General features: G+C 35.7%; 1 protein-coding gene across 1 annotated transcript in view; it reads left to right on the top strand.

Moving 5' to 3' along the window:
* The window catches only part of ARMC1 (armadillo repeat containing 1), a 36,693-nt gene extending 13,132 nt beyond the window's left edge, over positions 1-23,561 (top strand). Inside the window, exons 4-7 of the mRNA XM_046642408.1 lie at positions 8,296-8,485; positions 20,357-20,473; positions 20,557-20,631; positions 21,437-23,561. Coding sequence (XP_046498364.1) covers positions 8,296-8,485; positions 20,357-20,473; positions 20,557-20,631; positions 21,437-21,628 — 574 coding nt within the window. The 3' untranslated portion in view covers positions 21,629-23,561. The remainder of the gene's footprint in view (positions 1-8,295; positions 8,486-20,356; positions 20,474-20,556; positions 20,632-21,436) is intronic.
* The last annotated feature ends 3,997 nt before the right edge of the window (positions 23,562-27,558 follow it).

The following is a 27,558-nucleotide window of genomic DNA, read 5'->3' as shown; positions in this document are numbered from 1 at the left end:
TCCAGTGGGATAATAGATGTAGAAATGTTTGTAAATTCTAAGGTGTTGTATAAAATATTAGGTTGCATTATTCTTGTTCCTAGTATGGTTTAATGCCATATGGTTTACTATTTTTACTGGCCTGTTAGTTTTGCTGGAAATAGTGGAAGCTTTAAGCATAATATAGATGCTTCTGTTGGGCTGTTTTAGTCATGTAATGAACTTAAGATTGTGTATTCCTTTAACAGGTGTAGTTATTGAAGTTGAAAATATGTGCTAAAAATGTTAAAATGTAAGAAATTAGATGAAAAATTAATGTTGATAAATTAAAATATACTTCAGATTTGAATTTTAAAGATTTAGAGCACGTTTTAGAGGTACCATAGATTTAACCTATGAAACAGTTTCTTAGCTTGGTTGGCTAAGGTTATGGTACATATGCATTTGTGAGTGTGTGTATATGTAAATGAGAGATATGTCTATAAAATAGTAGGGAGACTGCTTGTATCCTTGAAAGAGAAGTGGTGTGTCACTTCAGGTCATTATCTTGGTATATCATCTGGGAAGGAGACTCTGAGATGGAGTTAGAAGTGGAAGAGGTTTATTGTGGGGTAAGGGTTGTAAAGATAAAGGAGGATGAAGCAGGATTGGACTGCAGTCTTTAGACTATAATGCAAATCTGACAACTGTGGAAGGAAAGTGGAGAAGAAACTGAATGGGGCCAGGAGAGTCTCAGATTGCAATGCAAATCTGACAGCCAACTCAGTGGGGAGCTCCCAAGCAAGGATTAGCTTGTAGATGAATCTTGCATTGGGCACAAATGGCCAGGCCGTAGTGCCCCCACTCATATGGAGCAGGGTGAGTTTTATGTATGCATAACTGTAATGCCACTGTAAACGTTGTTCTTTAGGCGTTATTTTGCATTTTGACGTCTGTGTTACCAGATTCAGATGACTGATTTATCACTATTCTAACTTAACTAGTCTGTGAACTAATTGGCATCCCATTCTTATATAGGTCACCTTGGTAAGCCATAGCACAAGATATCTATGTTATATACCCTAATTATTTTCTTTGATATTGCTTCCCCGTGACAGCCAATCAGTCAGAATGGAATTCCAATCACTCTCTCTCTATTTAGGAGTACTGAGTTAGGGGAGAAGTAGCTATGATTCTATGGAACTATGCCACAAAGGAAGTATCAGAAGGATCCTTCCATACTCCAGAAAGGCCCAGAGACCAAAGAAAATCTTTTGTGGAGGGATGCTACTTTATTGACTGAAGAGAAACTGTTCACCTGGCGGTGATCTAAGAGGAAACCAAAAAGCAGAAGTAGGTAGGGAGAGTGGAGATTATTCTTCATGTGGGAAGCAGAGAAGAATATTTTATAAAACTGGGAAAATTCTGTATACTAAAATTTTCAACCTTTAATCACCATATTATGTTTTGTTACAGAATTTTAATCACCATATTATGTTGTGTTACAGAATTTTGCTGAGATTTTGCTGTTATTCAACAGTAGGTTTTGCTTTCGTTGAGGTCAAATCGGTGTTTACTGACTGACGATTAGATTGACTTCAAATTCACTGTTACTTTTAATTCTGTAGTTGTTAAGAGAATTTTTAGTTCTTTGTCACTCAGAACGAATCTGGTATTATGTTCTAATTTTAATCTCTTCCTTAAATAAAAACTTGTCATTAGAGGTTAGAACCCTTTTGCATTTTATGTATAGTCCTGGGTCCCTTTGTGAAGAGAATTTTCAAAATGCCAGCTTAGAGAACATCTAAATCCAGTTTAAGACATTTGTTAATTGGTATTTCGGGAGTAGTGCTTCTGATATAAGATGCATTTTATAAAAGCACTTGTGAATATCTAACATGAAGTATACTATAAATAAAAGCCACTTTAATAAAATGTGGCATCTCAACTTTAAAATATCTCATTTCATCTGGAGAACTTCCTAAAATTCTAGATTTTGAAACAGTGCCATAATAAATGGTAGTCTATTCTTCTTGCTAAAATCTTGGATGAAAAGTATGTGCTTCATTTCTTTATGCCTTTTTACTGTGTTCTTTTATTTTTTAAAATCTTGTTACAAGTATAGAGTATGTGGTTTATTCCTGAAAAATTAGAAAATACAAAAAAACTTGTAAGGCCATTTATCTTTTCATTTAAATATGTGTTTATACATATATATTTTAAAATTTTAGACTGAAGTGATAGCAGACTTACAGAAAAGTTATAAAAACAGTACAACTATACCTAGATACGCTACACCTAGATTCCCCAAATTTTAATATTTTAATAATTGCTTTATCTTCTCTGTCTGTACATGTCTTTATTTGGTATATATATATTCATAGCTTATATATTCATCATGAAATATGTCTTTTAGGATTAAAAAAGTGCCCTTTGTCATGTTTAATGCTGGATTTGGGGCTGGAATTCTACTCTGTTTGATATCAGTACACAATGTTCTCATTATTTTTATTTGCCTGGTCTGTGTTTACCCATTCCTTTATTTCTGAATCACTTGGTTTTAGCTGTGTCTTGTTTTGTGAGCCAAATTAAAAATCTTTTTCTTTTAATTGGTGAGCGAAGTCCATTTATATTTATTGAAGTGACTGATGTATTTCATTGTAACTCCTTTTTGTTATAGTTACCATGTGTATCATGTTATAGTAGATGTGTTTCTTTCTCTACATGATGTTTTCTTTTATTTTAAAAGTTCTTCTGATACTTAGAAAGATTTATCTTATTGTTACAGAGGTTACCTTTGTATCTATACTTTTAAAAAATGTTCTAAGTTGCCTATTTTCTTACTTAAACTTCACTATCTTGTTTGTTAGTTTTTGATGGTATCTTTTGACTCTGACCTATTATGTGTTTAATAGTCATTGAGCTTTTTCTACTTTCCTTTTTTTCTTCTCCCTTCTCCTTTCTCTTTTTGAGTTGCATTATTTCCCTTTTTTTGAGGAAGATTAGCCCTGAGCTAACATCTGCCACCAATCTTCCTCTTTTTGCTGAGAAAGATTGGCTCTGAGCTAATGTCCGTGCCCATCTTCCCCTACTTTATATGTGGGATCCCTGCCACAACATGACTTGATAAGCGGTCTGTAGGTCCACACCTGGGATCTGAACCGGTGAACCCCCAGGCTGCTGAAGCAGAACACATGAACTTAACCGCTGCATCACTGGTCTGACCCCTAAGTTGCATGATTTCTACTTTGTCAGAACATTTATATCTTCTTCTCTTTCCGACCTTTGTTTTCAACTTAGATCTACAGTTAAATATATAAAATGCTCATCGTCAGTCCTTCTGTAAAGTTTTTCCAGTCATCTCTTGGTTGGTTAAAGCTTGTTTGCTAGTAGATTACTCAAGAAAGGCTCACACATTCTTTGAGTTCTTTCATGTTTGAAACTCTTTTTCTATAACCTTGATACTTGAGGGACATCTGGACAGGATCTGTGACTCACCTGTTTTCTTGAGATTGTTGAAAATGCTGCTCCATTTTGCCTTGATTTTTGTGTTGCTTTTGAGAAATTTGATATCAGCCTATGTTAGAAAAGATAAACACAGTAGTAGTAGTTTACTCAATATATCAGGAGCACTCTTCCATATAACCATTTTCCTGAAGCATCATTCTTAATGGCTAATGTTATTCCACATCCTTTGTAGTTTTTCTTCAGTGTTTTTTAAAAAAATTATTTAGAACAGAAATCAGCAAATTTTTTTCTGTAAAAAGCCAGATAGAAAATATTTTAGGTTTTGCTGAACATGCAGTCTCTGTTGCAACTACTCAACTGTGCCCTTGTGGGTCAAAGCCGCCATAGATAATGTGTAAATGAATGGGCTTTGGCCCAAGGATCATAGTTTCCCAACCTTGGACTTGCCTGTTACCAAAACAGAGCTATTGACTCCCTTCTTAGAACTCTTTTAAAGTTAGGATTGTTTTTGCATTGAAAGATGAGGGACGATTTTCTGGGTTGCATAGAAGTTACAAGAACACTTTTTTTAGTAAACAACACAGAAAAAAATTTGAAACCAACTCCTAAAGGAAAAGTTGTGAAGTTTTACGAAGGACAATAGCAAGTCTTTAAAAGTAAAATGGTATATTTATTGCTTTCATGAAGTGTATGGAAATCTTACCTGGCCTTTATGGGCAATATAAAATCTGATTAGCAGCATCTAGAATTAGAGTGAATTTGTGTTTATGACCAATAAGGAAATATGCTTATATTCAGAATGAAAATTATTTTTGATATATAATAAAGATCAGAGCTCACCTTTAAGTTGTGTTTTATGAATAACATTTAGAACCTTTCCAATATAGGTAACTAATTAGAAAAAGTGGTGAGGAATCAATATACTTCATTATGGTATAGTAAGTTAGTAAGAGCAAAATTCCAATTACTTAGATGAAAGAGCTTTTCAAGATAGTCTTTTTTTCTAGATATCAGATTTTAAAGACCAAACTAAATCCAGGACATTACTCAGCTCTTTTAATTTTCTCTTGATGAAGAAGATTAGAGCAATTAATACTTGTTTAATTATACAGTCTCTCTTACATTTATGGCCAGATGTACTGTATAACTCTAAAGTTTTTCTACGTGAATGTTTTGAATCATAGTATTTGAACAGTAATTTTGGTTTATTTAGGGAAAAAAAGACTAAGCTTCTAAAACTAGATGCTCTTGGTTTTTCTTTTTGGTTTTAAAAGCACTTTTTCAAGATAAGAAAATAATTATTTATGATTGATTTGTTGAAAAGCAATACTCATAGATATTTGTGATACTTTATATGGTGCCCAGATCAAGAAGTAACTTAGTTTGTAATTCATTTTTGCATATATGCTTTTGTAAATTTCATTTCACCTAAGACAACATTTTGCTTACTTTTTAGAGAGATCTGGTTCTATAAATAGAGGTATTCCTTCAACTGTTTCATAGGAAGGGTATCAATAAAATTAGTCCTATGAGGTGCACCAGAAGAACATAACAGTGAGACCGTCACCTTGATTTAATTATGTTATTCTTTTAAAATCTTGGTTTTAAGTAGATAGAATTTACTACTGTATGTAAATGATGAAACTTTGGAACTACGAAATAAGGAAGTTAAAAATGGTGATGGTGGGAGTATTTATTTCATATAACCATTTTTGCTAATCTGTCATCTGTAAGTGCTTTGTTTATCTAGGTAGACATAGCCTTTGTGATTCTATAAAGTATAGTTTTGTTGTAAATCCTCGACTTTCTAATTGAAAGTTAGTGTAAGTTGCTTCTGTAGCTATACAGGCAATCATAAATGCCCATGAATCACCTTTGCAAATTGTTCTTGTGAATAAATGGCTGTTTCTCCCCTCACTCTAATGCTGCTAGTATGGAAACCACCAGAACAGATTGATGAGAGAATTAAACCATAAAGCCCTAAGGAATCCATTAGATGAACAGATTATCTTCTCACCTATGAATCTAGAATTGTTCTAGCTCTATACTATCCTTGGGAGAATTGAGAAAATAGTCACTCAGATAGGTGTAGAGATTTCTTTTGCCTCAGTCAAAAAGGGTGCTGGAGAAGTGGTGTGTCAGAAGCATAGGAGCAATAATTAACAAGGAAAACAAAGGCTAGCTTAAGGAAGCTGATAGCCGAACAACCTTCCCTTTTTTCTAAAACTTCAGTCCAATATGGTAGTCATTAGGCACATGTGGCAATTTAAATTAATTAAATTTAAATTTAAAAATCAATTCCTTAGTCACACTAGCCATATTCCAGTGTTCACTAGTCATGTGGCTAGTGACTGCATTTCCACCATCCCAGAAAGTTACATTGGACAGTACTATTCTCAGACTTGTTTGCCTGACTGCATAGTAGGCTATTTTTATATTTCAGATTATTTTTATTTCATGGATTATTTTCTTAAGTTACATTGGAAGAATTAGTCAAGGAATGTGGATATTTTTGTGGCTTTTTATCACTTAATCTTTTTCAAATGGTACCCATTACACTCTCCCAGCAGTTTCCGTTTTGTTGGATTTTTTCAAGCATTGGATAAAATTGCTACTTTGCAGTTCTACTCTCTACATTTCTAGATCAGTTTTTAAAAAAATTTAAATGATTTGTGTTCCTTGAGGTTGATATAAGATGGATGGTTTGGGTGGGGACATAAACTCACTGAAATTGATTTGGAAAATTTTTTTATTTGCATTTTTCCTGTGAAGTGGTGTCTAACTTTACATCAGATTCTCAAAGAGTTTAATAGACCTATTTGGTTAAGAACTACTGTTACAATTCTTACTCTGCAGGACAGGAAGATAATAATTTGATGTTACCGTCTTAATATTTTTTGTCATTATTGGTTCATCAGGAAGCACATAAAAAATTTTTGAAATAATGTGTGTTTTAAAAAATTTTATGAGAAGGCCATAAATTAAATCTTCTATTATGTGTTGTGATGGTTCTTTTTTTATTTGATGCGAACACCTAAAAACATTATTGATGGTGGAAAGGGGTAACAAAGACATTGTTTTTTTCCCTTAAATTCGTGTGTGCCTCTGACTAGTGTACCCTCATACTGTTTACAGCTTGTGGTTGGCTAGTATTTAAAATATCTCAGAACTGCAGTGACCTTTTCAATAAACTGTAAAATAGCTATCAGAAAAGTGCTGACACATCTCCTAAAAAAAACAGTCTTTTCGATAGCTTCCTGCAATACAGAGCCAAAATCATTCAAAGTAATTCATCTCTGGTCAACAGTGGCCCAGAGACCTGCCAGATTAGCACCCCTGGAACTGAAGCTCTGTATAGCTGGAAGGTGTAAGTCTGAATATCAGAAATTGAAGTATTCTTATTCATTCAATAAACAAACAGACTGCAAAAAATTTTGTTGGGCTCTGTGGAAGATACAGAGAGAATGCATCCCTATTCTAGAAGCATTTGTTTACTTCTGAAAGAAAGTTAAGATCAGTAGTATAAGTTCAAGTATAGGACTTTGAAGTTCAGCCTTCAAGGGAGGAATAAGAGTTTGAAAGGACACAGTCCAGGTGAAGCTCTCCTGGCTGAGGGAATGGCATTTATAAAAGGTATATATAAAAAGACAAAATGAGCTGATGTTGGTAGAGCTGAATGGGGACAGATTTTAAAGGCCTTGAAGTATGTTAAAGGGTTTGGACTTAATTGAGCCCATTTATAGGTGAAGTGAGAATTATTTTCTTACAGTTATGTGTACTTATTGTTACTCAATTTAACTAATTAATACGAACTATTAAATCTGTGCTGTCCAGTATTGTAGCCACTTGCCAGATGTAGCTATTTAAATTTAATTAAAAGTAAATAAAATTCATGTTTTTTAGTTGCACTTCCCACATTTTAAGTGCTCAGTGGCCTCGTGGTGAGTGGACAGTGCAGCTGTAAAACATTTCTATCAATGCAGAAAGTTCTTTTGTACAGCATGGCACTAGATGTTTATGTGAGGGGATGCAGTAGGATTTAAAAGTTTAAGAATGAAAACTTTAGTTTGAGTTGTAGTTTTATGACACATACATGCTTAGTAAAAGATGTGTAAAAAATGTAAGTTAAGAAACAATCAGTTTGAATTTAACAAATCTCTTTCTTGAAATGACTCTGATGTGAATGCTCCTCTCCTAATTTGTTTTCTTCTTTTGGATTTTTATATGTTATGTTTTCTTGAAGGTCAGAGTACTTTCAAATTTAGAGTTGAATGCTAGTGTTAATCCAAGAGCATGTTATATCCTAATCTTTTTAGTTGATTTCCTGTTTAATGGTTTTGATTAATGTGCTTTTTGTTACTGTAGTGATGAGTTTTGAATCTCAATGAACCATGGGTTTAAAATGAAATTAAAAGACTTTATTATAGACTATATGCTTTTTCTACATTTTTGATTATCCTAGGATTCACTGGTATTTCTTTCAAATTGAAAAGGCATCAGAATGAAGAAAACAATACTCCACAAACTTGAGTAAAATTACAGAATCAGGGGCCTCCCGGTGGCGGTGCAGCAGTTAAGTTCGCACATTCCGCTTTGGTGGCCTGGGGTTGGCCAGTTTGGATCCTGGCTGCAGACCTACATACTGCTTGTCAGGCCATGCTGTGGCAGGTGTTCCACATATAAAGTAGAGGAAGATGGGCACAGATGTTAGCTCAGAGCCAGTCTTCCTCAGCAAAAAAAAGGAGGATTGGCAGCACATGTTAGCTCAGGGCTAATCTTCCTCAAAAAACAAAAAAAGAAAAAAAAACATTACAGAATCAGTAGAATTGGCAAGACTAATTTATTAATCTACATGTGCTTCTTTTCAAGGACTACAACTCCAGGAGAAACGAAACTACTGGCCTCTGAAATCTATGACATTCTTCAGTCTTCCAATATGGCAGATGGTGAGAGTTTCAATGAAATGAATTCACGTCGAAGGAAAGCTCAGTTTTTTCTGGGAACTACTAACAAACGTGCCAAAACAGTGGTTTTGCATATAGATGGTCTTGATGATACGGTAAGACATTTATAAACACATAGTTCATAAGATGGGGAAGAAAATCACGTTAACTAAATAGTTTCTTCAGTTTCTTCACCTGCTAACAGTCTTTAAGAATAAGTCCCAATATCATTATTTTATAACTTATAAGTTACGTTTTTTACACATCTTTTACAAAACATGTATGTGTCATAAAACCACAACTCAAACTAAAGTATTTTATACTCATAAAGAGGATCATTTTGTGCTAAAGGGGTCGGTTAATCAGAGGATGTAACAATTTTCAATATTTATGTCCTAATAATAGAACTTCAAAAATCTGTGAAGCAAACACTTACAGAAATGCAAGGAGAAATAGATAAATCCACAATTACAGCTGGAGATTTCAACATTGCTCTCAACTTATAGAACACTACTCTCAATAGACGTCAGTAAGGGTATAGAAGACTAACACTAACAACCAACCTAATTGGTGTTTATAGAATATCCCACCCAACAACAAGATAATATTTTTTTTTTTTGAAAGATTTTATCTTTTTTTCCTTTTTCTCCCCAAAGCCCCCCGGTACATAGTTGTATATTCTTTGTTGTGGGTCCTTCTAGTTGTGGCATGTGGGACACCACCTCAGCCTGGTTTGATGAGCAGTGCCATGTCGGCGCCCAGGATTCAAACCAACAAAACTCTGGGCCATCTGCAGTGGAGCATGCGAACTTAACCACTGGGCCACGGGGCCAGCCCCAATATTCGTTCTTTTCATGTGCAAATGGAACCTTTTTCCAAGATAGGTATTGTAGGCCATAAAAACAAGTCTTAATAAATTTGAAAGAATTAAAACCATGCAGAGCTTGTTCTCTGAGCACAATGAAAAGCAAATTAGAAATCAGTAACAGAAAGATATCTGGATAATTCCCAAAATATTTTGGAAACTAAGTAACACATTTCTAAAATAATCCATGGGTCAGTGAAGAAATCAAAAGAGAAATTAGAAAGTATTTTGAATTGAATAAAAATGAAAATGTAATAGCAAAATGCGTGACAAGCAGCTATGGCAGTGTTTAGAGGGAAATTCATTAGCACCAATTGCCTAGAATGTTTACATTCGAAAGAGAAAAGGTCTCAATGACTTAAGCTTCTACTTTAAGAAACTAGAGATAGGAGAGCTTCCGAAGTAAGCAGAAGAGAGGAAACGAAAAAGCAGAAATCAGTGAAATGAAAAAAAGGGAAAAATCAATGAAATCAAAGCTGATCTTTGACATGAACAATAAAATTAATAAATTTTTAACCAAGCTGATCAAAAGTGAAAGAGAGAAGTCACAAATGATCAATATCAGAAACGAGAGAGAATGTCACTACAGATCCTACAGACAATAGAAAGGATAATAAGTGAATATTTTAAATAATTTTATGCCAGTAAGTTTGTTAAGGTGTAACTGAAACAGGAACATTTCTTGAAAGACACAGATTGCCAAAGCTTACTCAAGAAGAAAGAGATAACCTGAATATCTCTATATCTATTAAAGAAATTGAATTTGTAGTTAAAAACTTTCTCATAAAGAAAACGTCTGGTCCAGATGGCTTCACTGGTGAATTCTGCCAAACATTTAAGGAAGAAATAATACCAGTTGTACAAAATCTTTGAGAATTTGTGGAACTTTAATGTAGTTTCTTCTGAACTCATTCTGCTTTCTTTTTGATATTAACTACTCCTTTTTGATATTAGCTTTCTTTTCAGTAGTGTGTATCTTCTAATTGTGTCCATATTTCAAGTGATTTCTTACAGGCACCATATAGTTGGGCCTTGGTTGTTTATCCAGTCTGAAAATTTATGCCTTTTAACTGGAATGTTGGGGTCATTTACCTGTAATATGATATTGATGGTGTTTAAGTTTAAAGCACCATCTTGCTAATTGCTTTTTGTTTGTCCCATCTGTTCTTTGTTCCCTTTTCCTCTTTTTCTGCCTTTTGGACTAAGTAAATGTTTGTTGTGATTCCATTTTATCTCCTCTGTTGGCTAATTAGCTACAATTCTCTTTCTTCTTTCTTTCATTTTTATTGGTTGATTTAGGGTTTGTTTTATATATCTTTAACTTATCACAGTCTAGCTTCAATTAATATTATATCACTCCAGGCATAGTATAAGACACTTTTAACAGTATACTTCCATTTCTTTTACCTCTGCCTTTGTGCTATTGTTATATATTTTACTTCTGCGTATATTGTAAACTCCAAAATACATTGTTATTACTTGAAATAGTCTCTATTGTGTTAAAACACACGTGGCATAAAATTTACCATCTTAACCACTTTTAAGTATACAGTTCACTGGTGTTAAATACATTCATAATGTTGTGTAACCATCACCACCATATATTTCCATAACTTTTCATCTTGTAAAATGGAAACTCTTTACTCATTAAGCAGTAATTCCCTGTTCTTCCTTCCCCAGCAACCACTATTCTACTTTCTGTCTCTATGGTTTTAAAAAGTCAGTCTCTTTTAAAGGCATTAAAAACAATTGTATATATAGTATATATTTTTATACATATAAAAATATATATATAAAAATAATATCTGAAGGAAACAAAACCACTATCTCAAAAAGATATCTGTACTCCATGTTCATTGCAGCATTATTTACAATAGTTAAGACATGGAAACAACCTAAATGTCCGTCTGTGGATGAATGGATAAAGAAAATACGCGCGCACACACACACACACACACACACACACACACACACACACACAGAGGAATAGTATTCAACTATAAAAAAGAAGGAAATCCTACCATTTGTGACATTGATGGACCTTGAGGGCATTATGCTAAGTGAAATAAGTCAGACAGAGAAGGACAAATACTGTAGGATTTCACGTATATGTAGAATCTTAAAAATGAACAAAGAAACTTGTAGACACAGAGAACAGATTGGTGGTTGCCAGAGGCAGGCGGTACTGGGTGGGTGTAATGGGTGAAAGTGGTCAAAAGGTACAGAATTTTAGCTATAATATAAATCCTGGGGATGTAATATACAGCATGGTGACTATAGTTAACAATACTGTATTGTGTATTTGAAAGTTGCTAAGAGAGTAGATCTTCAAAGTTCTCATCACAAGAAAATATGATTTGTAACTGTGGTGATGGTTGTTAACTAAATTTATTGTGATAATCATTTCACAATATATATGAATATCAAATCATTGTTGTACACCTAAAACTGCTAACAATGTTATATGTCAATTATATCTTAATTAAAAAATAAAAATAAGGAAAAGTCTTTTCTGTCTACCCACGTATTTACCATTTCTGGGGGTATTTATTCCTTTGTGTTAATCTAGGTTTTCATTTGCTATCATTTTCCTTCTGTCTAAAGGACTTCTATTTCTTGTAGTACAGATCTGTTGGGGATGAATTCTTCTAGGTTGTTTTAATTGAAATAGAGCTCACATACTATAGAATTCACTGTTTTAAAGTGTACAACTCAGTGGTTTTAGTACATTCACAGGGTTGTGCAACCATCACCATTATCTAATTCCAGAATTTTTCATCACCCCAAAAGGAATCACTAGCACTCCATTAATTGTGCCCATTAGCAGTTAGTCCCCCTTGCCCCTGGCAACCACTAATCTACTTGCTCTCTCTGTGGATTTGCCTGTTCTGGACATTTCATATAAATGAAATCATATAATATGTGCCGTTTTATGTCTAGCTTTCACTTAGTGTAATGGTTTTCAAGTTCATCCATGTTTTAGCATGTATGAGTACATTATTCCTTTTTATAATGTTCCATGTTATGGATAATACCATATTTTATTTAGCCATTTATCAATTGATGGACATTTGTTTCTACTTTTTGGCTATTATGAATAATTCTGCTATGAACATTTGTGTGCGAGTTTTTGTGTGGACGTTTCTCAGTTCTTCTGGGTATATTCCTAGGGGTAGAATTGCTGGGTCATATGGTATACTCACTCTTTGTTCAGCTTTTTAGTAACTGCCACTGTTTTCCACGCTGCCTGCACCATTTTACAGTCCCATCAGCAGCGTATGAGGGGAATCCAGTTACTCCACATCCTTGTCAACATTTGTTACTTTCTATTTGTTTGTTTGTTTTTCATAGCTATGCTAGTGGGTGTGAACTGGTATCTTATTGTGGTTTTGATTTGTATCTCTAATGACTAAAGATGTTAAGTATCTTTTCATGTGCTTATTGGCCATTTTTTAGTGGTCGATTCAGAGTTTATTGTATACGTCTTTATCACAGATTCTTTCTTTGGAGAAATGTCTATTCATTCTTTGTACATTTTATAATTGCTTATTATTTGTCTTTTTATTGTTGAGTTGAGTTCTAATAATATTGTATATCATGTTGATTGAGTTTCATATATTGAACCAGCCTTTCATTCTTAGGATAAATCCCAATTGGTCTTGGTGTATAATCTTTTTAATATGCTGCTGGATTCAGTTTGCTGGTATTTTGTTGAGGCATTTTGCATCTATATTCATACAGGATGTACGTTTGTAGTTCTTTTTCCTTTCTGCTTTCGGTATCAGCGTAATACTGGCTTTATAAAATAAGTTGGGAAGTGTCTGGATGAGTTTGTGAAGGATTGGTGTTAATGCTTCTTTAAACATTTGGTAGAATTCACTTTTGAAGCCATTTGGTTTTGGGCTTTTCTTTGTGGCAAGTTTTCTGATTATGAATTCAGTCTCTACTTGTTACAGGTCTATTCATATTTTCTTTCTTTCTTGAGCCACTTTCGGTAGTTTATGTCTTTCTAGGAATTTTTCTATTTCTTTGAGGTTATCTCAATGTGTTTGCATGCACTTGTTTATGGCATTTGCTTATAATCCTTCAGTTTCTGAAAGGTCAGTCATAATGTCCCCTCTTTTATTCCTGATTTTTGTAATTTGAATCTTCTTTCTCTCTTTTTCTAGCTAAAGGTTTATCAATTTTGTTGATCTTTTCAAATAACCCATTTTTGATTTCATCAATTTTTGTATTTTTTCCCCCCGTTCTCTATTTCTCTTTTTCCCCTGCGTCTAATCTTTATTCCTTCCTTCCTTCTTCTTGCTTTGGGTTTAGTTTGCTCTTCTTTTTCTTGTTTCTTAGGCTGGAAAGTTAAGTTATTGATTTGAGATTTTCTTTAATGTTAATGTAGTATAATTAATTATTATACTATAATAATCGTATAGTTTTCATTTCAGTCATTTCAAAGTATTTTCTAATTGCCCTCATGATTTCTTCTTTGACCTATTGGTTATTTAGGTGTGTTAATTTACATTTATTTCTGTATTTTCCAAATTTTATCCTGTTACTGATTTCTAATTTTATTTCATGTGATTAGACAGTGTTGTATGATTTCAATCCTTTTAAATTTATTGAGACTTGTTTCATGGCTGACATATATTCTATCCTTAGAATGTTCCATGTGCACTTGAGAATGTGTACTGTTGGTTGAAGTGTTCTAGAAGTGTCTGTTAGGATAGTTGGTTTATAGTGTCATTCGTTTTCTTTTTCCTTGCTGATCTTCCTGTTTTAGCTGTTTTATCCATTTTTGAAAGTCAGATATTGAAGTCTCTAACTCTTTTAGTTTTTGCATGTCTGGAAAAATCCTTATTTTCTTTTTGAAAGCTATTTTTGAGCATTGTGGAAGTCTAGGTGACAGATTTTTTTTCTTACCATACTTGTTCCCCTCTTCTCCCTTACATTGTTTCTATTCAGAATTCTATCATTCTTATTTTTGTTCTTTTGTATGTGTCTTATTTTTCCCCTTCTGCCTACTTTTAAGAGCTTCTCTTTTATCACTGCTTTTGATCACTTTCTTATGATGTGCCATGGTGTAATTTTCTTAATGATTTTTCAGTTTCTTGCTTCTCTGGGTTTATAGTTTGCAGCAAATTTGGACGGTTTTTTCATTATTTCTTCAAATATTTTTTTCTGTCCCCCTTTCCCATCAGTCTTTCAGGGATTCCTATTACATATATGTTCAACCATGTGAAGTTGTCCCACAGCTCACTGATATTCTGTTAATTTTTTTCAATCTTTTTTTCTCTCTGTTTCATTTTGGTTAGTTTCTTTTGCTGTATTTGCTAAAGTTTTCTTCTGTGAGTGTTTGATTTACACTTATTCTCATCTGGTGTATTTTTCACCATAGAGATTATTTTATTGTATCTCTAGAAGTTTGATTTGAGTCTTTTTTATATTGCCTTAACACGTGTACGCATTTCTCTATCTGCTTGACCATACAGAATGTAGTTAGAATAACTGTTTAATATCCTTGTCTACTAGTTCAGTCATCTGTGTTATTTCTGAGTGTGCTTCTGTAGATTGATTTTTCTAATTATAGGTTGTATTTTCTTCTTTGCATGCTGGTAATTTTTGATTGGATGCCAAACATTGCGAATTTTATATTGTTGGGTACAGCATGTATTTGTATGCAAAGCCTTTAAATATTCTTAAGCTTTGTTCTGGATCACAGTTAAGTTACTTGCAAGCAGTTGAATGTTTTTGAGGCTTGCTTTTAGGCTTGGTTAGGCAGGATCATAGTACCCTTTAACCTGGGGACAGGTTTGCTACATTACTGAGGCGGTGCTCTTCTGGGTTCTCTGTCCATGCCCCATGTATATCAAAGTTTTTTCCACTCTGGCTCATGGGGACACGAAGTATTCCTGGCTCTTTGTGAGCCCACGAAATTGTTCCTAATAGAACGAACTTTCCAGTCCAGTTCATACCCAGCCTCATGTTGTTTCCTCATATGTGTGCAGTGATCATCACTCAGCTGAAAACCTGAGGGGAACTCACTACAGATCCCCTAGCACATGGTTCCTTTCTGTGTGGCCCTCTCCGTGCAGCTCTGCCCGTGACTGTGCTCTGTCCTGTGCATTGCAGTTGCCCGACCTGCCTAGATTTTCAGTGTTGTGTCCTTAACTAAGGGAGACTGCTGATTCTTCCTTGGCTCCCCCTTCCTGAGTTGCAGCCTGGGAACTTTCTAGGCGATATATTGGTGTACTTGTGGAGCTCACTTCATTTATTTTCCTTCTCCCAGGGATGTTTGTCTTCCAGTGTCTGTAAATCATTGTTTTTTAATTCATTCTATTATGTCTATATTTTCAGTTTAAGCCTGGAGGGTGAATCTGGTCCCTGTTACTCCATCTTGACTGGAATTGGAAGTCTCTCTGAGATTATCTTGAGCAATGATAAGTTATATAACTTTGCATATATAGAGGTGGCAACTGGTGGATTATCACTTATCTCCTTAAATATGTCAGGTAGTTACATTAGATTATCCACAGCTTTTTCTAGTTGTGGTGTTGGGGTGTTTAGGCCTCAGGATTTAGGTTTCAGTAAATAATGGGGCGGGAGGTAGCTTTTCATATGTATATTATCCATGACATTGACAATTAAGTTACTAATTAGCTTATTGAAACTGGGGCCACAAGATCCTCAAAAGTTTCCAGAGAGCCAGTTCTAGTAAATGTAAATTGATTAAATGAAATCTATTAAGATGTATTAAATATTACCAATAGCGTCTGTTTGATTTTAACGAATAAGAGTAATACAGTTCATTGTTAAACCTAGCACAAACGAAATAATAAAACCCAGCAAGGCACGCACAAAAATATAGGCCAGTATATTGTAAAGAATGTGATTACTAAAATCCCAAATAAAATATTGGCAAGTTAACTCTAGCACTGTATTTATAATGTTAGTTAACATTTTTTGGTGGCATAGCCTGGCATCTAGTGTATACCAGGCACTGGTTTAGGCACCAGGGATACAGCAGTGACCAAAACAAGCAAAGGCTCTTAGAAATCTTGTGTTCACTCTCGTTAAACTAGTAGTATAGTTAGAGGAGACAGACAACGAGGCAAGTTATGTAGTATATATATTATAGGTGGTAACTTCTGTGGAGAAAAGTAAAAAAATAGAAAAAAAATAGGGACTTCTGAGGGATGGGATGAATGGTGGGGTTATAGTTTTAAATAGGATGGTTCAGAAAAACCTCCTGGGGAAACCAACATTTCTGCAAAGATTTAGAGGGAGTGAGCCAATGGGCATCTGTGGAAGAGTGCATGTTCCAGGAGAGGGGGCTGTAAGGGCCAAGGCTTTACACATTAACAGCTAAGAATATACCTAAGAGTGATAAAAGGATGTGTCCTACCAGATATTAAAATGTACTGTTAAATTTCCATAATTAAAACAATGTGATCTTGACAGAAAAATTGAAAGAAATGAAAGTCCTGAAGCAGTCCCTAGTGTATATTAGCACTTACCCTATGATAAAGAAGGCATCAGACACCAGTGGGAAATGGAGAGATTGTTCGATAAATGGTGCCAGAAAACTGACAGTTTTGCAGCGAGGGTAATAGAGGGGAAAAGGGAGTCTTATCAGGTACTAAAATTCAAAATGTACTAATAATGTCAAATGTAAAAATTTAAACTATAAAATTAAAGAAATCTAAATGAATAGTTAACTGATTTAAGGACTTTTTAAAGCATAAAGACAGTGGAAGAAATTGCTTTAGGAAAGATCTCTAGTTTGACAATAAAGTTTTTGTTTTGTCAAATATAATATTCTTAAAAGGTAAAAAAACAAGTAGGAACAAGTCATCGGGTTAGTGGCCTCAAAAAATCAACAGAATAAAATTTAATAGTTAAAATGAGCAAAGGGCCTGAAATTCCCTAAAGAGAGATAATTTCCAATAAATAATATCAGCTAATATTTATTGCAGTACTTACAGGTACCTTCCTGATCTGTTAACTTATTTATTTCTCATAACCCTATAAGGAGATCTGTTTATAGCTCCAGTTTGTAGATAAGGAGACTGAAGCACACAAAGTTTGAATAGCCTCCCAGCCTATGCGGTGTGGGTCTAGCTTCAGAACCGTACTCTTAACCCCTACTTTGGACAGATACACATGGAAACATGTTTACTCTCACTGGTGATGAAAGCAGTGTATGTTATTTCAGGGTCTATATGAGGGCTTTCAGAAAGTTATTCCTGATTTTGGATTTTCACAGGCATTTTTCCCTTTGCTTTATTTCCTCAACTTCAAATCATGCTAATCTGGAGTCTTTAGAAATTGGAGAGAGACTGGTATCTATGTTCTTTTGTTGATACTCCATTAATTCTCTCTCTCTCTCTTTTTCTCTTTTTTTCTCCTACCCATTGCCAGGCAGTTAACCTTGACTTGTCTACCTCCTTGCCAAATTCCTAATTTCATCTACTTATGATTCTCTCAACCTAATCTTGACCCTGTATCCCAGTCAAGAGGTTATTCATCCTTCGTGGCTAATTCTTGGTCCTGTTTGCTCTGTTGAATATCTCATGTTTACCCAGAAATAGCTTATCCCTGAGATCAAATATTGCAATTGAATTTTCCACCCCCCCCAACTTTGCCTTTTGCTATGTTTAATTTGTGTCAAGATAAAGATGAATTGGCCACATGAATCTGGTTTCTCACTGTCACATGTAGTAGGAATTTACTTGTGATAAACTAGGCAAGTTGCATAAGTTTATTTGTTGCTTTTCTCACATTTACAATAAGGAATCAAATTAGACTAGTAATATCCTGACTTTCATGTTGTATATGCTATGCAGACTTTTCTTTTAAGTTTACTTGGTGTTGAATATGTGGAAGAGATAAACATGGACCAGTTTGGTGCCAGTCGCCTAAAGGGGCTTTCCAGAACCTGGGCTCTATGGGTCTGTGCTCTGCCACACACCACTGAATCCCAGATCCTTGCCTGAGGAGTATTGAAATACAGAAGTGAAAAAGTGTTTTAAGTAGGGAGATAAGCAATGATGTGAATTATTTTGAGGACTGTGGGAATAAGTTTGAAGACATTTTATTCAAGAGAAGAAAAGAATGAATTGAGTAATTTGAGGTGGTGCTTCTTAGGGTGTGCTCCAGAGACTTGGAGTCAGTTGCAGATTCCTGTCCTCTCTGAAGTACTGAATCAGAACCTGGTCTCAGTACAGAAACAGGAAAATTTAGAGATGCTGTTTTGGTGTGTGGGCTGGAGGTGGAGGGAGAGATGAGGAGAGACTGCAGTTAACAGTCATGCATTGCTTAACGATGGGGATGTGTTCTGAGAAATGCATCATTAGGCAGTTTCGTCATTGCGCAGACATCATAGAGCGTACTTACACAAACCTAGATGGTGTAGCCTCCTACACACCTAGGCTGTATGGTATTAATCTCATGGGACCGCCGTCATATATGTGGTCCATCTTTGACTGAAACATCGTTATGTAGCACATGACTATTTTTAATCCATTTTCTCTTTGGATTTTGTGTTTGAGATGACCACTTGATATCCAAGTGGGTGTGTATGATAGACAAATGAAGATAAGAAAGTCATATTGGAGGTTTATATCCATGCTTCTGCATGGTAGTGATGGCTAAAGTGATGAGAATAGTCTACTGAGGGATGAAGTAGAAGGAAAACTCACTTAATTTTAGGCACTGGACCTTGGAGGTAAGATGAGACAGAGATGGACTAATCAGTGGTGGAAGTAGAAGACCAGGGTATTGTAATATTAGGAGTCAAAGAAGCTTTGAAGGGTGTCTGTTATATTGTGTTGTCAGAGGAAAATGAGAACCAAAAAGAACTATTGATAACCCTTGAGAATGCAATGATAACCATTGAGTGTCCTAAATGAAGGATGGAGTGATATTTATAAATATCAAATGCTTTAAAGAATAGTGACTCGGGGCCAGCGTGGTGGCACAGCAGATAAGTTTGCACGTTCTGCTTCGGTGGCCCAGGCTTTACAGGTTTGGATCCTGGCTGTGGACCTTATGCACTGCTTTTCAAGCTATGCTGTGGCAGGCATCCCACATATAAATAGAGGAAGATGGGCATGGACGTTAGCTCAGGGCCAGTCTTCCTCAGCAAAAAGAGGAGGCTTGGTGGCAGATGTTAGCTCAGGGATAATCTTCAAAAAAAAAAAAAAATAAAATAAATAAAAGCTTCTTTTAAAAAAAAAAGAATAGTGACTCGAGCCAGCCCTGTGGCCAAGTGGTTAAGTTTGTGCGCTCTGCTTTGGCAGCCCAGGGTTTTGCTGGTTCAGATCCGGGGTGCAGACCTAGCACTGCTCGTCAAGCCATGCTGAGGTGGCATCCCCCATAGCAAAGCTGGAAGGACCTACAGCTATGATATACAACTATGTACTGGGGGCCTTTGGGGAGAAGAAGAAAAAGAAGATGATTGGCAACAGATGTCAGCTCAGGTGCCAATCTTTAAAAAAAAAAAAAAGACTCAAATACTGAATGCTCAATAATTCGAACTTAAATCTATTAGAATTTATGTCTAGAGCTTTTTAAGCTAGAGCAGGGATCAAGAAACCTTTTTTTCAAAGGGCCAGATAGTAAATATTTTAGGTTTTGCAGACCATATGGTCCCTGTTACAATGAAGAACTATGCTATAGCCTGAGACTAGCCTCAGTATGTAAATAAATGGGCATGGCTGTGTTCTAGTAAAACTTTATTTACAAAAACAGCTGGTGGACTGTAGTTTGCTTACCCTTGAACTAGAGGAATTTCAGCTTTTCAGCATTTTTTCTGTATTATTTTTCATGGTTTTAAGGTTTAAATTAACATTGGCTAACTTCTGATAAAAATTATTAAAACTAAATATTAGTAATGAAGCTTGAGGAAAAACTAGCAGGACTTATTATTCTGTTGACCTTATAAAACTTATTAAACTTGACTAAGCACCACCCCTCCACGCCCTCAAATTTGAGATGGTAAAACTGAAATAGGGACATTACCCCCTGCCGCCGTGCGCAAATATGATGACTAGTTCTGTGTGATATGAGTTGAATTATTCCCTTGTTCTGTTTTGCCAGTTTTAATAACAGTTTGCTTTTACCTTTTCAGTCTCGGAGAAATCTGTGTGAAGAAGCTTTGTTAAAGATTAAAGGTGTTATTAGCTTTACTTTTCAAATGGCTGTTCAAAGATGTGTGGTGCGAATCCGTTCAGATTTGAAAGCAGAGGTTAGTATTTTAAATTGCTGAATATGCTTGAGGTTACGGGTAAACAAATCTGTTCAAAATCGTTCCTTTTTATCTTGGCCTAGGCTTTGGCATCAGCGATAGCATCAACCAAGGTTATGAAGGCTCAGCAAGTGGTGAAAAGTGAAAGTGGAGAAGAGGTAAAAGTTTTTATTTAGTTTTCTCTATACTTAACTCTGACTCTTGGTTATTCGTTATGGCCAGCAGATTGCCAGTATTTCTAGACCATTAGTTGCCAATAATATAGGAATGTGGTTGGGTCAGGTTATCTTAATGTTTCTTGGTTAACAGTTAACTCATTTAGAAATATAGAGAGATCCTTTGTGAATTTCAGGGTCTGTTCTTATATCCTATATATTTTGGATTTCAAAGTCTGTTCTTTATCTCAGTGGAGACATCTTGCTGATTTTATATGGAAATAAAGGATATATGGTTTCCTTGCATTGGTTTTTAAATTCTTTCTGACCTTAATTAGTTTTGCCAATCCAAAAAATAAAGGTCAATCCCACCATTGTGCAAACAAGTATAGTGAAAATGTTTGCCTCTTGCTGCTTTTTCCACTAGTTTTGTGATAGGAAAAATGAATCTGTATGCCTTTAGCTCATTTGTGTTCCCATAGAAAGGAGGTGCCATGGCCCTCCAGGGGCCCACAGTCGCCAGGTACTTGCTTTTGTTATCTTTGAACAGACAGGTTGCCCATTTATTCCTGGAGCCTCAGGAGAAAGGCATCTGAGTTTCCATGTGTAGTTCTGCCCTTCTGTGCTTCTGTAGTGCTCAGCAATTGGGCCTACCTTCTTGTAAGAGGAAAACTTTTAAAGGAATATAGCCCCTGAGAATAGATACGGTGATTAGAATGAGGAGTAAAGTTGACCTTTAACTTAATGACATATATCTATGTCAATTAGGTTGATCTTGTAATAACTCTTAAAATGTTCTTTGTATTAGATGCTGGTCCCATTTCAAGATACGCCCGTGGAAGTAGAACAGAACACAGAGCTGCCTGACTACCTGCCTGAGGATGAGAGTCCCACAAAGGAACAGGACAAAGCAGTGTCCCGGGTTGGCTCACACCCAGAGGGTGGAGCTAGCTGGCTGAGCACAGCTGCAAACTTTTTATCCAGATCATTTTACTGGTGACTTCAGTTCGGGTCTCAAGGACTGTGTGAACCAACAGGGGCCAGTTTTCCATTGTTGTGGTGAACTGTCAAGTGCAATTTGCAATAAGTTATCATGAAAAGTTTTTAGATTACATGATTGCGTATGCTGCATTTTACACGTTATTGGACGTTTTACCCCACTAAGTGGCAAAAGAGACAGAGGCTACAGGTGGAGTTGCTTTGTTTCTGAAGGTATCTTGGTTTTGTTTTTCTCTGTTTAATTGCCTCACTTTTTAAAATACATGGGTCCACTGTTACACCAAACATATATATGTGCAGCTTTACATTTTACTTTACATGAAGCACGTGATTAGGAAAACTCATTTTCTCCTCAAGCCTCAGGACCTATCTGAAGAGAAGTGTTTTTTAGCTCAAGTTGTGCATGAATTACTGAACATTTTTCTCTGCATTTCTTCATGAAAGATACTTGCTTCGGTACTCTTCACTGAAAGTTAAAAACATTTCTCATTATTTCCCTTTTGTGCCTTTTTTGTTTTGCCAACCATGTTTGTAGAAGGGACATTACTAATGACAGTTCGTGAATTAAAATATATTCATTTGAACGTAACAGTCCCCTAAAAATACCACTCTACACAAACTTTGTAATCTTATTTGTTATAATTTTAATAAGATTAGCACAAAATCAGTTGAGAAGAAGGAAACGTGTATCAGCAAAGTGCTATTGGAGACTATTTGAATGTGACCAAATGTGGTTCCAGTTGACTGCTGTTCAGTTTGATCTGTAGCAGCTCTTGAGAGTTAGGTCCACCATACTATTGGGAGCAACTGTAAAGGGTCTCTAGGGCTTACTTGGTGATTACGCACTATCCCCTGCTAGAAAAAGCATAATAGTAGTAAAGAACTGACAAACTTGAAAAAAACCCAAAAATCGAATGCCTATAATGCCATAGTGCCATTTGGTAGAGTCTAACCTTAAAATGTGAATCGCTTGGCAGATGCCTATTAAGTAGGTATTTCCCTATATTGCCTTTTGTAAATTTATTATGAATCTGCAATCATATTGAATGAAAAAGACTCAAATTATTGCTTATGAAGAAATAAAGCCAGCATTGGTCTACATAATCTTGTTTCTCTTATCCAACCAGAAAAAACCTTCAGTGAACGTAAATAAATAAGTATAAATACAATATATTTTTTGATAGATAAGAACTAATTACATATATGTAATGCTTTATTAAATTTCTGAAATATTTGGCAACTAAAATTTCCCATTTGGACATCCAACTAAATCCAGATAAATTTTAATGCTAATACGATTAAAAACTAATAGGAAGAAATTGAAAGTCTTTTTCACCAACATGTAGAGCTGCTGTTTTACTGCTTGGAGAATGGGAAGTGAAAATTGGACCCTGGAGGCTTTCCTTGCATTTCCATTGCTTCTCTTTTAGAGAAAATTAAAAGCATCCAGTGTTACTGGAGAAAATTATTGTAAAATATTTCACTAACGAGAATCTTGAGTTCACGAACATTGTGACCTTCTGGAGGGAGGGAGGGGTGTCTGGGCTCTGATTCTGGTGACACGCACAATTGAAAATATAAGCTTTCAGGGCATGTCTTGCTTTAACTGCATAATACAGTTTGCTGCCAGACCAGATGTGTTGAAAAACGCAAACAAAACCACCTCCTTTCTATAGCCATTAAAACAAAGTTTACTGTTCTAACAAGTTTGTATTTTATTTTGCGTTGCCGCACATCTGCTTATTTAAAAAACTACATCCCTTTGGTAGTAATGGTTCAGTAAAAGTAGGTAGGACAGCTTGTTGTTTGTGTGTTCTGATGCTAAGTGTTCTTTTATTCCAGGTCTTACAGAGCAGTAAGGCAACTGTAATGGCATTTTTTGAAATATATTGTAAAATAATAAAAGGTAACATTAAAATTGAACAGATATTGCATTTTTGTGGGATAAGCATTATTGATCACTCTTAAGCCTGTTTGTATCCACACTGCCTGGCACCTTCTCCCAGCTCCCTGCAGGTGCGTTACCCAGCTAATTCCCATGCATCCTCCACGGTCTCCTTCCCAGCACCACACCTGCCCTTCCCCAGGTTTGGATCAGCTGCCTCTGTACCTATATGCATTCTAGCGTTTATCACATTAGATTTGAATTGTATTTACCACTGGCTCTCTCCTACTTCGCTCTTTGAGAACTGAGAGAGATTCTGTAGCTGTACCTGGGGAGTAGTAAGTGCTCAAATATTTTTTTAGGACAGTGAACAAAGAATTTTTTAAAAATCAGTAAAAATAAATAGAAGATACTAATTAACTTGAGTAAATAGGAAAAATGTTAGGTTGTATTATTTTGGGGGGCATGTTTGTTTTTGATTTATTGGTAAATATTTAGCAAATTCCTTCATTTATTGTCTTTTGGTTTTTATTTTTAAAAAAAGTGAGATGGGCGCATAATACTTGCTCCATTGAAAGAAGTTAAGATTAACTTATCCTGATTCTTATAGAGTTGTTATAGGAGAATATTATATATATATGGTAGTGATTTTGATTTCCTATTTTATCACTTACCAGCTATGTAATCTTAGGTAATAATTTAATCTCTGAGGCTTTTCTTCATTATAATTCTTGTACGTCATTATTAGAATCCAGTGAGAGTGTCATGAGTAATTTGAAAACTAAAAATTTACGTGTCAGATGCAATTGTTACTGGATTTTTGACGCAATTTTCTTGTCCTTGATTCTCAAGTGAGACACTATACCTTTTTGATTGTACTTTATCTGACTACTCGTCTTTCTGTATCTGTTCAGATAGATCTTTTTTTGAGGCTTAGTCTTTAGCTATTTGATTTTTATCTAAATGTCCCTTGAAGAATTCATCTGTTGTCAGGGTTTCAGTTACCTTTGTGTGGATAACTTCTAAATCTCCATTGTACCGTCATCTTTGATAGCTCCCCTTTCCTTTGCTGTACCTATCAAGTGTGGAGTCCCTGAATTTTTATTTCTCTTAGCACCAAGCTCATGGTAGGCATGCAATAAATTGAACAAAAACTAATTCTGTGCCATGCACTGCTAAGTGTTTTACCAATATTTACTCTTTTAATCCTTAACAATGATGAGGTACTGTTATATCTCCATTTTATAGATGGGAAAAAATGGGATGGAGAGAAATGAAGTAACTTGTTAGTCCCAGGTCTCAGAGCTTGGCAAGTGGTGAAGCCAGGACTCAAGTCTTGGCCGTCTGGCTCAAGAGTGTTTACACTCTCGCAAGACAGCCTGCATCTTGGGTACCGCAGCTATGCCTTTCCAGTTCCTGTCCGCACCCTGCTGCCTGCTTTGTGTCACGTGACTTAACTCAGCGGTCTGTTAGCAGTCGAAAACTCTGGAGACCAAAAAAGTTAGGTACATGAAAGAAGTCAGGCCACAACATACGAGAACACATGGAGAGCACCTGGCCTGTCTGCAGAGGGAAACCACATTTTCCTCGTGTGTATTGTGGGCTTTTAAACAGTGCAGAGCTTCTGGGCTTCATGGCTGTTCCAGACCCTTAAAACACAACCTGAGCCACGTCAAACATGTCTGTGGGGCAGAAATTGGCTACTTTTACTTCTAGAATTGCCATGTTCTAACCTATTAGATTAATCCTAACAGTATTTTTGCCATTTTCTGCTTGAATGTCTATTAAGGCCCATGGATTTGTTTGGACTGTTTTGTCTAGCACCAAAATTGCCCTGAGAGTTCAGCCCCCAACCTAGTCTTTCATAATTCTCTACATTATCACAGACTTTTCTGTGTGTGAGGCCAGTTGGATGTCTCTTTACAAAAACAGTCTGCTTCATTTTGGCTTGTCTATTATAACCTGTAATCTGTGTTCATCCTGTCCTCTAGATCTTTGCTCGTATTCTTTCCTATCTGGAATTTCTTCCTTTTATCCTTTCTCATCTCCTTTAAATATTTTATTACAAAAATAAGCTCAGTATATTACAGAAATGCATAAAGGAAACACAAGTAACCTGTCATCCTATCACATAGTATCCATAACTGAACATTTTGCTTTGTTTTGTTCTCATTTAGGTTTTTTAATTGGTAAGAAGTATACACTTTAAATTTTCAAGTTCAAAATAGGTATCCAGTGAAGAGTGACTCTCCCTTAGTCACCTGGTTCCCCTCACCAGGGACTGGTATTGTTACTAATTTTGTGTGCCCATCAGGGATAGTCTATAAATTTACCAACTTTTTCATATTTTTTTCCCACACAAGTGGTAATATAATGCCCTGCACCTTACTTTTTTCACTTAAAGTGTATCTTAGAAGTTACTCTATACCCTTGTATAAAAGCAGCTTTGTTCTTTCACAGCTTCACAGTATTATGTCATATTAATGTTATACCATTTATTTAACCAGTTTTTTTATTGTAATTCTTTGCTCTTACAAATAGTGCTATGTAAGTGTACCTATAGGATAGATTCCTAGATGTAGAATTGTGTCAAAGGCTGTGAATGCTTTTAAAGATTTTATTTTTTCCTTTTTCTCCCCAAAGCCCCCCAGTACATAGTTGTATATTCTTAGTTGTGGGTCCTTCTAGTTGTGGCATGTGGGACGCCGCCTCAACATAGCTTGCTGAGCGGTGACATGTCCGTGCCCAGGATCCGAACCGGCAAAACCCTAGGCTGCCACAGCGGAGCACGCAAACCCAACCATGGCCACGGGGCCAGCCCCTGTGAGTGCTTTTAACTTTGATAGTTCCTCCTTACAGATGATTCCAGTTGCCTCTCTCACCAGCAAGATGTGAGAGTGCCTGCTTCCCTTCAGCCCCTCCAACTGTGTTATCCGATATGTAGCCCTTTGCAGTCTAAAAATACGGCTTTCTTAGGAATGAGAGTGAGCTTTTCATATATTTAAGAGCTATTTGAGTATTTTTTCTGTGAACTCTGTTGTTTTTTCATTTTTTGGCAGTGGGGAGAGGCATTTGATTTTTCTTTCCTGATTTATAGAAGTTCTTTAACATACTAAAGAAATATGCCCATTTCTTTAATAAAAATATTTACAACTCATGTTTTACAATGGTATTTCCCACTGCTGCTTATACAGATCCGTTATACTCCTGTGATCATTTTCACCTCATGATTTCTTCTTCCTCTTAACTGCTATGGTTCTTACTTTTGTTTGGGACCTGTCATTTATGGTTCGTTACTTTCTGTAAGTGTATTTCTTCTTATTGAGATCAAGATGCTTAAGGGGGGGGAGTGTTTCTCTTGTTTTCTTAGTGTTTGTCACACTAGGGAGTATAGTACTGTGTGTGCTGAGTGTTTGGGGGGTGTTTATGAATAAGTTATGGTACTGCAACATTTATAGTAGTATTTCTCTTTTGAGGGGTAATTATTTGGTATTTTGGTTCTGTTGTCTGGATCTTAATTACTGCACATCTGGATCACTGCCACTGGCTTCCTGATAACATTTCACATGACTTGAGCTCTTACTATGTTCCGAGCTCTGTGCTGCGTCCTTGACTTGTGTAATCTCCTTTAATCATCATAATGGTCCAGTGAGCTGGGGGTTTTCCTACTCATTTTACACAGGGAACTGATGCTTGGAAATAAAGTAACAGGAGTCAAATACAACTAAGTGTCATGGTTGGGATTTAAATCTCAGAGGTCCTTCTTAGTGACCAAATAGTTGCTGAAATAATTATTCTGTATTTGTATTTTGTTTCCTGGCTATAAACATTTTGTAGCTTTTATTGTTCAGATCTAAATTATTCTTACGTTTTCAAGATTCTCTGTAACCTGTCCTATTTCCTACTAATTGACCTGACACTCTTATTTTTAATTAATTTGACAGACCGAAGGGTCTGCAGTAAATGCATTAAACACTTGTACTCATCTGGAATGCATTCTCTTCTCAAATGACCACATTCTGTCCTTGAATAGCTGGCTAGTCTGT

The sequence above is a fragment of the Equus quagga genome, chromosome 16 (genome assembly GCF_021613505.1).
Source record: "Equus quagga isolate Etosha38 chromosome 16, UCLA_HA_Equagga_1.0, whole genome shotgun sequence".
Lineage (NCBI taxonomy): Eukaryota > Metazoa > Chordata > Mammalia > Perissodactyla > Equidae > Equus > Equus quagga.
The sequence above is the reverse complement of the archived record's forward strand: the minus strand, read 5'-3'. Positions and strand labels throughout refer to the sequence as shown.